General features: G+C 46.5%; 1 protein-coding gene across 3 annotated transcripts in view; it reads left to right on the forward strand.

Annotated features, from left to right (window-relative positions):
• ILK (integrin linked kinase) overlaps positions 1–11,433 on the forward strand; it is a 185,058-nt gene extending 173,625 nt beyond the window's left edge. For all 3 annotated transcript variants that reach the window (XM_033949504.1, XM_033949506.1, XM_033949505.1), the window contains 4 exons: positions 4,684–4,805; positions 9,187–9,286; positions 9,406–9,536; positions 10,109–11,433. In XM_033949504.1, the coding sequence (XP_033805395.1) occupies positions 4,684–4,805; positions 9,187–9,286; positions 9,406–9,536; positions 10,109–10,258 (503 nt within the window). In that variant the 3' untranslated portion in view covers positions 10,259–11,433. The remainder of the gene's footprint in view (positions 1–4,683; positions 4,806–9,186; positions 9,287–9,405; positions 9,537–10,108) is intronic.
• The last annotated feature ends 858 nt before the right edge of the window (positions 11,434–12,291 follow it).

Raw genomic sequence — 12,291 nt, forward strand, 5'->3', positions numbered from 1 at the left:
CTTGGAGGTCACCCACATGTGAGAATATCATGCCTGCTTGTCCTGGGATAAAGCACAGTTACTTACCGTAACAGGTGTTATCCAGGGACAGCAGGCATATATTCTCACAACCCGCCCACCTCCCCGAGGTTGGCTTCTTTGCTAGTTAAGTGAACTGGAGACCACGAGGGGATGCGCCCCCTAGTGGAGCAGGAAGGCACGCATGCGTGGAGCAGCAGAGCAAACTTAAATCTTCAATCAAGTTTGCTTGAAAATGCTTCCGCATCGGGGCTCTGTAGATGATGTCACCCACATGTGAGAATATATGCCTGCTGTCCCTGGATAACACCTGTTACGGTAAGTAACTGTGCTTTTTCTGCGGCCCTCCAAGTACCTACAAATCCAAAATGTGGCCCCGCAAAGGGTTTGAGTTTGAGACCATTGCCTTACACTTATCCACATTGAACCTCATTTGCCATGTCGCTGCCCATTTCTCAAGCGTGGTTATGTCACATTACATATCTTTGCAATCCCCCTGCATCTTCACTACTCTGAATAACTTCATATCGTCTGCAAATTTAATCACTTCACTCGTCGTATCAATTTCCAGATCGTTTATAAATATGTTGAAGAGCACGGGTCCAAGCACCGAGCCCTGCTGTACCCCACTGGTGATGCTCTTCCAGTCCGAGTATTGTCCATTTACTCCCAATCTCTATTTACTATCCGCCAGCCAGTTTTTAATCCACGTGAATATTTCACTGTTGATTCCATGGTTCACAATTTTCCGAAGTAGTCGTTCATGTGGAACCTTGTGAAATGCCTTCTGAAAATCCAGATATACAATGTTGACTGGGTCACCCTTGTCTATCCGCCTGTTTACTCCCTTAAAGAAGTGCCTCAAGTTCGTCAAACAAGATCTTCCTTTGCTGAAGCTGTGCTGGCTGGTCCTCATCGTGTCCATCAAGGTGATCAATGATGCGGTCCCTTATCAACACCTCTACCATCTTTCCCAGTACCGAAGTCAGTTTCACTGGTCTGTAGTTTCCCGGATCTCCCCTCGAACCTTTTTTGAAGATCGGCGTAACATTCGCCACCTTCCAATCTTGTGGAATCTTTCCCGATTTGATCGACAGATTGGCTATTAGTTGAAGCAGTTCAGCTATAGTCCCTTTCCATTTCTTGATGACCCTCAGATGGATGCCATCCGGTCCTGGGGATTTATCGCTCTTAAGTCTATCAATCTGCCTGCATACCTCTTCTAGACTGACCGTCAACCCTTTCAGTTTCCCATCTTTGTTTCCAGCGTGTAGCCTGTCGGGTTCCGGTATGTTGTGTATATCCTCTTCGATAAATACAGACACAAAAAATGTGTTCAGTTTGTTGGCGATGGCTTTGTCCTCCTTTAGCAATCCCTTTATTCCATGGTCATCCAACAGTCCCACTGCTTCCTTTGCAGGTCATTTCCCCTTAATATATCGAAAGAACGGCTTGAAGTTTTTCGCCTCCTTGGCTATTTTTTCCTTGTAGTCTCTTTTGGCCCCTTTTACCACCTTATGGCACCTGCATTGATGCTCTTTGTGCTTTTTCCAGTTTTCGTCCGTTTTTGACTTTTTCCATTCCTTAAACGAAGTCTTCTTGTCTCTGGTCGCTTCCTTCACTGCTACAGTGAGCCACGCCGGTTCTTTATTCTTTTTCCTCTTGGATCCCTTGTTGCTACGCGGTATATATAGATTTTGTGCATGCTCTAGCATTTTTACAGTGCTTATCCTCTTCTTAATCTTCTTCCCCACCATGAGACTCATCCCTTTGTAGCTCCCTTTTCGGAAGTTCAGTGCCGTGGCCATCGTTCTGGATTGATATTTCGCCCCTGCATCCAGATCAAAGCGGATCATACTGTGATCACTGGTTCCGAGTGTCCCCTCTACTTCTACACCTTATGCTGGTCCTCGCAATCCATTTTGAATTAAGTCCAGAATTGCATTTCCTCTTGTATTTTCTTTGACAAGTTGTTCCAGGAAGCAATCGCCTACAGCATCTAGGGACTTGATCTCCTTAGTGCAGCCTGAGGTGCCTAGGTTCCAGTCTATCCCCGGATAGTTGAAGTCACCCATGATAACTGTGTTGCCTCCCTTGCAGTTGCGTTTAATCTCGTCTGTCATTTCTCCATCAATTTCTTTGGACTGCCCTGGGGGTCGGTTGTAGATTCCGATCTTCATTTCCAATCCATTTGTTCCTGGAATTTTGATTCATAGAGACTCTAACTTATTCGGCATTTCTGGCGTGTTTTCTCAAGTAGATTCAATTCCCTCTTTGAAGTATATGGCAATGCCCCCACCATTTTGAGCCACTCTGTCTTTGTGGTATAGTTTGTATCCCGGTAGCACAGTGTCCCAGACATTTTCCTTGGTCCACCATGTTTCTGTGATGCTGATGGTGTCAAAGTTATCTTTTTGTGCCATAGCTTCTAATTCACCCATCTTATTCCTTAGGCTCCTTGCGTTCGTGTACATACACTTGAGTTTGCGGCCTGTTCCTTTCTTGCATTTCCTTCCCTCTTGTGTCCCTTTCGATCTGTCTTGCCTATGATCATGTGAGTCTTCCAAGCTATCTTCCTGCACGGTATCCTCCGGGTATACCGGTTCCTGAACCATCAACTCTCTCTCTTGGTCGACTGTCGGCTTTCTCCCTTCTTCCTAGTTTAAAAACTTCTCAACTTCTCTCTTGATGTTGCTTGCAAGTAGCCTCGTTCCGTCTCTGCTGAGATGTAGTCCGTCCTTCCTGAATAGCTTGCTCTTCCTCCAGAACGTCGTCCAGTTGCGCACAAAGTGTAATCCTTCTTCTTCACACCAGCACCGCATCCATGCGTTGACTGCTTGCAGCTCCATCTGCCTCTGCTCATCGGCCCTGGGTACCGACAGGATCTCCGAGAATGCTATCTTCTGCGTTCTGGTCTTTAGCTTCCTTCCTAGCATCTGAAACTGGTCCTTCAGTACTTCCCTGTTGTAGTTCCTGTTGCTTATGTTGTCTGTCCCCACATGGATCACCACCACCTTATCTTCTTCTTCCATGCTGTTGATGATCCTGTCGATGCGGCTCACTATGTCTTCTACCTTGGTTCCCGGTAGGCAGGTCACCAGCCGATCCTGTCTTCCTCCCGCTATGTGGCTGTCGACTTGTCTGATGATGGATTCCCCCACAACGATTGCTGTCCTCTCTTGCTTCTCTAGCCGTAGGTCCGTGTCCTCTGTGCACACCCATCTTCCCTTATCCTGGAGTTGGCTTGCACCGGATTCATCTTCTTGTTAGTTCCCTCCGCTGTTTCTAGATCTCTCTGCTTTGTCACCCATTTCTTCCTTGTGGTTGTCCTTCAGGTGGTCCTCACTCTCTGTAGGTGTATCTCGGCAGTTCCACTGTTGCTGGTGATTTTCCACAGCTTCCCTGTATGCCTTCTCTATGAACTTCTCCAGCTCTCAGACTTCTTCCTCGATGGTTTCCTCTGTGTTGATGTTCTCTGCATCCCTGTCCTCCTCCTCCACTGCTCGAAGTGCCTCCAGTTCCAGTATTCTGCCCTCTAGGAGTCTGACTTGTTTCTTCAGGCTCTCCAGTTCTCCACATTGAATGCATATGTAAGACTGCCTCCTAGAGGGGAGGTAGTCATACAAAAGGCAGATGGTGCAGAAAACTGGGTAGCTCAACACCCTGCTTCTGTCTGCTGCTTCCATTGCTGCCCGCTTGCTGGTCTGTTGTGGCTGTCCTCCGTGTCTGCTGTGGATGTCTTCTGCATCTGCTGTAGCTGTCCTCTGTGCCTGGTGTGAATGTCCTCTGTGTCTGTCTTCTGCGTCTGCTTGGTTGTATGTCCTTTGTGCCTGCTGTGTCTGCTTAGTTGTGTGTCCTCTGTGCCTGCTTGGTTGAGTGTCCTCTGTGCCTGCTGCGGTCTCCCTCTGCTCTCCTTTAGCGGTGGCTTGTCCCTTCTCAAGGCCCCTTTTAAGGGGAAGCTTCAGTGGTCGACATCGGGGGGGGGGGGTTGACGAAGCCACTGCCACTCGCCACTGCCCCTCGCTCGCTCCTGCCGCCTTCTTCCCTGCTGTTACTCTCCTCTGCCTCTCCCCTGCTGTTTCTCTCCCTCTTGGCTCCCTAGCCACTTTAGCCTTTCATAGGGAAGTCATCCCATCTGTTTATCATTTTCTTCACTCTTCTCTGTACCTTTTCTAATTCTGTTATATCTTTTGTGAGATACGGCGACCAGAATTGAACACTTTTTTTTGTAATTTGCATACAATACAACGTGAACTCGCAGGCCTTGAGCATGCGCAGATGCTCAAGGCCCAGCAGACGAGGAGGCCTATCTTTGGGGTGCCCAGATGAGGGTAAGAAGCGGCGGGGGGTGGTGGCGGGGGGGTGCCCAATCGCGTCGGGGGGTGCCGGGTCGTGGCGGGGGGATGCCCAATCGCGGCGGGGGGGGGGGGGTGCCGGATCGCAGGGGGGGTCTTTGAGGGCAGCAATGCCGGTTCTCAGGGGGGGGAACGCATCAAAGTGAGTTTCCATTATTTCCTATGGGGAAACTCGCTTTGATAAACGAGCATTTTGGATTACGAGCATGCTCCTGGAACGGATTATGCTCGTAATCCAAGGTACCACTGTACTGCATTTTATGTTAAACTCTCAGTTTATCTAACATTTCTTTTAAACTCTGACGTCTAGATTTCGTGGTTGATCAGATGCAAGCAGTGAAATTTGCACTGGACATAGCTCGAGGAATGGCTTTCCTGCACACCTTGGAGCCCCTCATCCCACGGCATTATCTGAACAGCAGAAGCGTCATGGTGAGACTCAGAATCACTAGGACAGTGCTTCTCAACCTTCATTTCATGGCAAACTTCCAAGTGTGTTCAGTCCTCTTTGGATGCTGAACTAAGCTTTGCACAATTCTCTTCTATCCTTTCTAGCAGGAGAGAACATTTTTTACATCTGTATGCCTTTTTTGCTGTCTTCAATCTGATGCCGCTACATAAAGGGTGTGTGGATTAGAGAATGATGCGATGACCCTTTCCTTTTTTTCAAATGAAAGCTTTTATTGAAAAATATACATAAGTATACAGCAGTGATACACAGCTTCAGCAAAGCACAAAGGAAAAATCAACAGTGCAGACAACAAATTAAACAGTAGTTATAGCCCCAACATGTCGAAAACCAACCACAAATCCAGCAAAACCACAGCAAAATCCCCCCTCCCCCCCCCCCCCCCCCAGGGATAAAGCACAATGCACACACCGTCCTTTTGGGTAAGGATCTCCCAACCTCACCTTCAAAAACAGTTATCATAAGGTCTCGTCCTGTCCCACACTCCCAATTAAACATCCAATCCAACTCCCCCTCCCACCAATCCCTATAGAAGCCCAAAATCTACGCCAAATATGAGCATAGCCATGATGTTTGCCATGTCGTAAAGCCGTTAACTGATAAAGGAGCTGCCAGGTAATTAAGCGCTGTTCCACCATATACCAAGTGGGGGAGTGCCCCTGATTCCACAAAGATGCTAGGGCCAACCGGGCAGCAGTGAAGGCTAACTTACAAAATAAAGAGTCACCCCAATCAAGATCCAATTGGTGCCAAAATAACAGGGCATGTCTCCAGTCCACCGGAACCTGCACAGTGAGAATCCGGGAAACTCGAGAGAACACCTCAATCCAGACACCGCTCACCCTCCCACAATACCACCACATATGCATATAGGTTCCCACCTCCCCACATCCCCTCCAACAAGAAGCACTCGTCCCCCCACGCCATCGAGCCAGAACCTGAGGAGTATAATACCACCGGAATAGAACTTTATACCCATTTTCAACCACCAATGCTGCAATGCCCGCCGAAGCAACTTCTCTCCAGATGTCGCCCCAAGTATCTAAAGAGATAGCTGATTCCCAATCCCCTTCCCAAGCCAACATATAAGGCAAGGGCCGAGCCCCCCGACTATTAAGACACCGATATATAGCAGACAAAGCACCCTTCCGGAGAGTCGGGCCCAACAACAACTCAAAGGGGGTCTTACCCGCCCGTAAGTCAGTGACCCTTTCCCACGGCTAACTGCGGGTGACCGCAGTAAAACCGCAGGAACAGGTAAAATGTGTATCTGTTCACCGCTGGCATGGGGGCAATCCTTTTCACCGCTCCGAAGAGCAGTAAATAGCTTTGTTCCCGCGGGGAACCCTACCCACCACAGCTCCCCGATATCCCACTATTTCAGGTCTAGCAGTTCAAGGCCCTCCCCTCATGGGTCCAGCAACTCCAGCCCAGCCCCACTTCACTCATGTGTCTGGCAACTCCAGCCCACCCATCCCCCGCTTGTGGGTTCAGCAGCTCCAGCTGGCTTCCCTCCCTCCCTGCGCCACTGGTGCACACCTTCCAGAGTGAGACAATCTCTACAAAGGGCTGTTGGAAGGTGCTTGCAGCCTTCCCTCTGCCAGGCTCCTCCTTATGATGCAACTTCCTTTTTTTACAAAGAAAGGAAGTTGCATCATAAAGAGGAGCCTGGCAGATGGAAGGCCATGAGCATCGTCAAGCAAGCCTGTGTTCGATGGCTCGCTCTGCAAGGTTTGTACCAGCTATGTTTCCACTATAAGCAGGAAGAGTATAACCAAGAGTCAGAAAAACACTATGCTGTAAACAAGACAGACTGACTCTGTAACAGTATCACAACCCCGGAGGAGGACCCGTTGCACAAAAAACTTAGCTCAGAGACACAAAACTCTGAAGAGGGAGAGGTAACCCCCTCTTAGGGAAAGAGTTTATCTTCCAATCATTGCTTCATAAAATGTAACAAACGAGTCCAACTCAAAGGTATAAAAAATTTTTTCTGTGTATATATCTTAGTAATGATGCATTGTGCATTCCAAATACTTTCAAAAAAATCAGATAAATTTTGCATTCAGGTAGGCACTGAAATATTCATGAAATTCTTATAGATAAGTCTCAACAATACTGACCCTGATAAGTATTGTTGAGACTTATCTATAAGAATTTCATGAATATTTCAGTGCCTACCTGAATGCAAAATTTATCTGATTTTTTTGAAAGTATTTGGAATGCACAATGCATCATTACTAAGATATATACACAGAAAAAATTTTTTATACCTTTGAGTTGGACTCGTTTGTTACATTTTATGAAGCAATGATTGGAAGATAAACTCTTTCCCTAAGAGGGGGTTACCTCTCCCTCTTCAGAGTTTTGTGTCTCTGAGCTAAGTTTTTTGTGCAACGGGTCCTCCTCCGGGGTTGTGATACTGTTACAGAGTCAGTCTGTCTTGTTTACAGGTTTGTACCAGCGGCAGGGAGGGAAGGAATGAAACCATCTGGACTGCTAGTGCTGCCCGATTCTGCTCCCGTTCTCACTTTAGAAACTAAGTCCTGTGGAGGATCGCTGGTGCACGGTACCACCTCTCCTCTGACCTAATGTCCTGTTTAGATCTGGGGCAGACCACGGCAGAGGGAAAGTTCACCAGCAATCCTTCACAGGATGTAATTAGTTTTTAAAGTGAGACAATAGGGACACCGGATAATGGAGAGAAGAGGGGGGGGGAAGCATGCCGGCCTTTGGGGGGGGCCCCTGGTGTAACTATTAGAAGTACACAGAGGGAGGTGGGGGTTCAAAGAGAGGGGCATATGCTGGACTGAGGTGGGGAGATGGAGGGGAAGAAATAATGGGTCTGAAAACAGAAAAGAGAGAGCGTTGATGAACAATGGGATGGAGGGAGGGAAAAGAAAGGGAGAGAAGTTAGACCGAAGGGGTGATGTGCAGGGAGGCGGGACAGAGATACTGGATAAGGAGGGTAGTTGGGAAGAGAAAGGGAGAGATGAAAGATCCTGGGGTGGTAGGGAAGGAGGGAGAGATACTGGATGAAAGGGTAGTTGAGAAAAGGAGAGATGGTGGATCTAGGGATGGTGGGATGCATCGCTGCAGCCGCTCTTTTATTCTTCGGGCCGCTGTCAGTGTGAGTGGAGTAAGCATGCTGCCTTCCGTGACTGGAAGCTTTGCCTCTGCTACTGCTTCCTGGCCCCACTTAGACATGAAGCAGTAGCAGAGGGAAAGCTTCACTTAACGCTGCCGGTGGCCCGAAGAGTACTGCCTTATCAGATCCCATTGAGGAGAGTAATGCAGGGGGGGTCACAGGAGGATCGTGGGGAGGGGAGGGGTCATTAGAGAAATGCTGGACTACAGGAATGGGGACACAAAAAAGAAAAGGAAAGAAGCCAGACCTCTGGGGGAGGGAAGGGGAGGACAGAGATGGAAGATGGATGGTGAGCAGGGAGAAAGAAGAAAACATCAAATAGGCAGGAGACCCTGGCAAGTGAGTTAACAGAAGACAAACAGAAACCAGAGCCTGGGACCAACATGATTTGAATAGTGACCAGACAACAAAAGGTAGAAAAATAATTTTGTTTTCTGTTTTGTGATTTTAGAATATAAGAATAGCCTTACTAGGTCAGACCAATGCTCCCTCAAACCCAGTAGCCTGTTCTCACGGTGGCCAATCTAAGTCACTAGTACATGGCCAAAACCCAAGGAGTAGCAACATTTCATGCTACCGATCCAGGGCAAGCAGTGGCTTCCCTATATCTGTCTCAACAGCAGACTATGGAATTTTCCTCCAGGAAATTGTCCAACCATTTCTTAAAACCAGCTACGCTATCCGCTCTTACCACATCCTCTGGCAACGCGTTCCAGAGTTTAACTATTCTCTGGGTGAAAAAAAATTTCCTCCCATTGGTTTTAAAAGTATTTCTTTGTAATGTCATCGAGTGTCCCCTAGTCTTTGTAATTTTTGACGGATTGAAAAATCGATCCACTTGTACCCGTTCTACTCCACTCAGGATTTTCTAGACTTCAATCATATCTCCCCTCAGCCGTCTCTTTTCCAAACTGAAGAGCCCTAACCGTTTTAGTCTTTCCTCATACAAGAGGAGTACCATCCCCTTTACCATCTTGGTTGCTCTTCTTTGAACCTTTCCTAGTGCCACTATATCTTTCTTGAGATAAGGAGGCCAGAATTGAATGCAATATTCCAGATGAGGTTTTTTTAGTGTTTCTTTTAAATTTTATTTACAAAAAGGTTGTGTGCCAGGGTTGACAGCTGAGTTCTGGAAGGAGTCATGAGAATTGTGTGCTGAACTCTTTTGTCTTTATTTTTTTCATTCCTTGTTTCAGATTGACGAGGATATGACTGCACGAATCTGCATGGCGGATGTGAAGTTATCATTTCAGTGTCCTGGCAGGATGTATGCCCCTGCATGGATAGCACCAGAGGGTAATAGTTCAGAAACCGCTTTTCAGTTCAAGCCATACCTATACGTACTATAAACTAGGAAAGCATGTCTGTCTCTTGCTGGCTTCTGCCACTTTGCTCACACTTGCTCTTTTATACAGCACTGCAGAAGAAACCAGAGGAGATTAATCGACGCTCTGCAGACATGTGGAGCTTTGCAGTTCTGCTCTGGGAATTGGTGACCCGGGAGGTACCCTTTGCTGATCTATCTAACATGGAGATTGGAATGAAGGTAAGGGGGAAGCTACAGAGGGAACAGAAAGTTGGAGAACCACTGCAAAAGATGCTACAGAAACCAGCAGTGTTAGTGAAATTGATGGGGAGCAAAACAGGTAGGGAGAGATGAGAGTAAGTGGGTATGAAAAATGTCTATAGCCTCATAAGGTTGTTGGGGCTGTGGATAAAGGCGAGCTAATGTTCATGGCTGTTGGAGGCAGATAATGTTCAGAGAAATGAGTTGCATAAAGATGGGAAGGTGAAAAGCTACAAGGCAGCCAGAGAGAGCATGGGTAGGTATGAGTGGGGTTGAGGGTATGTGGAACACATTTTGCTGAATGCAGCTGAGGATTTGTGATGTAGGGGAGGGGGTTTCAACCAAACTTTCCATACACAGCAGCTCTAAGGTGAGAGATTACTTAAGGAGGGTGAACAAGTTGGGAGGGGTCTAGGTTGAGTACAGGAGGAGCATGGCAGCTGAGCTAATTTAAATGTGAAATTATGGAAGCTGCTTACAAAATTGAGTGATCATGTGTATATAATACCAGGCTTTTAGGACCTTGCTTTAAATAATGACTGCCATTGCAGGTTTCTTTGGAAGGTCTGCGTCCTACCATCCCTCCTGGGATTTCTCCGCACGTCTGCAAACTCATGAAGATCTGTATGAATGAAGACCCTGCCAAGAGACCCAAGTTTGACATGATTGTGCCAATCTTGGAGAAAATGCAGGACAAATAATGGTCTGGTGTGCCATAGCAACCACCCAGTATACTCTTCAGGCACAGGCAATGCTGCCATGCTTATCTGGTAATTGAGGTTCTGATCAGTGACAGGATTCTCTGTAATTCAGGGGGGGGAATGCTGCCAGCTGTCCACCATTTGCAGGGCTCTCTGCACTCCTTATGTATTGGTCTAGCTATTTACCAGTTGCCTTTTTACTTGTGGGGAGGGGAATAGAGAAAGCTGAACTCAGGAGTAGATTCGGAGGGTTAGCAAGTCTCCTCCAACTGTATCAGCCCCTTGCGCTACACTGCCAGTGCTAGCTCTCTAAGTCATCGTACATCACTAATCTTAAATCCAGCAATGAGCACACACACACTGGCTCCAGATTTACTGAAAATGATTTGCATCAATACTGGAGGTTTCTGAAATACTGTGTGTGCATGGAGGTTCGGCATCAACTGAAGAATGATCTTAACACAAGCGTCCAGGAATAATTCCATGGTGTGAGTAAAACAAAGTTAAGCCATAGCATCCAATCCAGAACCGTGTCCTGGAATCAGTGATTTAGTAACAGCAGAGTTAAATTTTGAAAAAGTTCTGAGATTGGATTTGATTTTCTCCTCTTTGAGTGTGCCTTTGAGACAGTCACATCCCCTCCTCAGCCTGACTACTTCTCTACAGAACTGTAGCGGATCCTTTTTCCCTCTTCACTCACTGATTCACTGGATCCCAGGACTCCAGCTTACCCCTTCCTCCATATGATCTGAGTATCTCTTTCCAGGACTCTGTTTTCATTCTCTCTCTCTCTCACACACATTGCCTTTGTTCCATGGGACAGGAGATTTTAATAAGGAATATAAAGGGGTTTATTTATGTATAACATGGTTTTATAAATGTAATATCTTGTTCTCCTTTTTATGAACTAGTTTACTAAGAGATGCAATAATGGATTCTGAGCAGCCTTAGCTATGCCTGTATTTGACTTAATATCACTACATAAATGTATGTATTCACTGCAGGGGACTGAAACTGCTAACTTTACTGATCATGCTGTATATAAATGGGCAAAACTTAACTCCTTAGGACTTTTCCTGGAGATAGAGTATGTCCTCACCTTTTGCCTTCTGTCCCCTCTGCTATTATGCTGAAAGCCAAAATAAAGTTTGACAGGAAATGGCGGCTTTATTCTGCTCCTCTTGTTTTGTGTCCACTGTGTGGTGATGCAGGAGAAATCCCAATTTACCTGAAGAGACATACCTCTTTTAAACAGGCTGATGAGGACTATTCCTGAATCAGCTCTTGTTATGTACAGGGCAGGATTAACCAATAGGCCAAGTAGGCACGTGCCTTGGGGCCGAAATGGTCAGGGGGGCCCGATGAAGGAGGGCATCAACATTGTTTTTTCAAAATGGCGATGGGCCCCTCCAGCAAAAATCGGCAATGCGGGCCCCCCTCCCCCTCTCCCTCCCTCTCCCTCTCCCTCCTTCCAGCCAAAGAGTCACTATGATTAGTAAAAGGAATAGCTAGTGCTGAGCACATTAGCACATGTTTGCATAGTCGGCAATTGTCACAAGGCTGATGAGGCTCCAGATTTAATAATGAATTATTGGATTTCTTGTATTTAAGTTTTTCACCTAAATTTGAAGATCTAGAAAATGCAAATTTGGATAATTGGTTAACGATGGATGAAATTGTACTATTGACCAATGTTTCTGAATAATCTTTTTAATTGCATTACTTTGATTAGTGTATGGAAGAGCAAAGGCTAATTCATTTTGATTTAAACTTGTGGCAGGTTGTAAAAGCCATTGTCTTTGACAATTTCTAGCTCTTTTCCAAGCCCATTTTATGATTCTGCTTGGGTAACCTCTACTGGTAAATTTGTGGTATAAGGTATTAGCTTGTATATCAAAGTCCTCAACTTCAGAGCAGATTCTCCTCAAACTGAGAAACTGCCCTGTGGGTATGCTATTACGGAGTATCCGAGAATGAAAACTCTGGTACTGGAGTAACGAATTACGATCCGACTCCTTCGTGTGAAGGCTGAT

The sequence above is a fragment of the Geotrypetes seraphini genome, chromosome 6 (assembly GCF_902459505.1).
Source record: "Geotrypetes seraphini chromosome 6, aGeoSer1.1, whole genome shotgun sequence".
Taxonomy (NCBI): domain Eukaryota; kingdom Metazoa; phylum Chordata; class Amphibia; order Gymnophiona; family Dermophiidae; genus Geotrypetes; species Geotrypetes seraphini.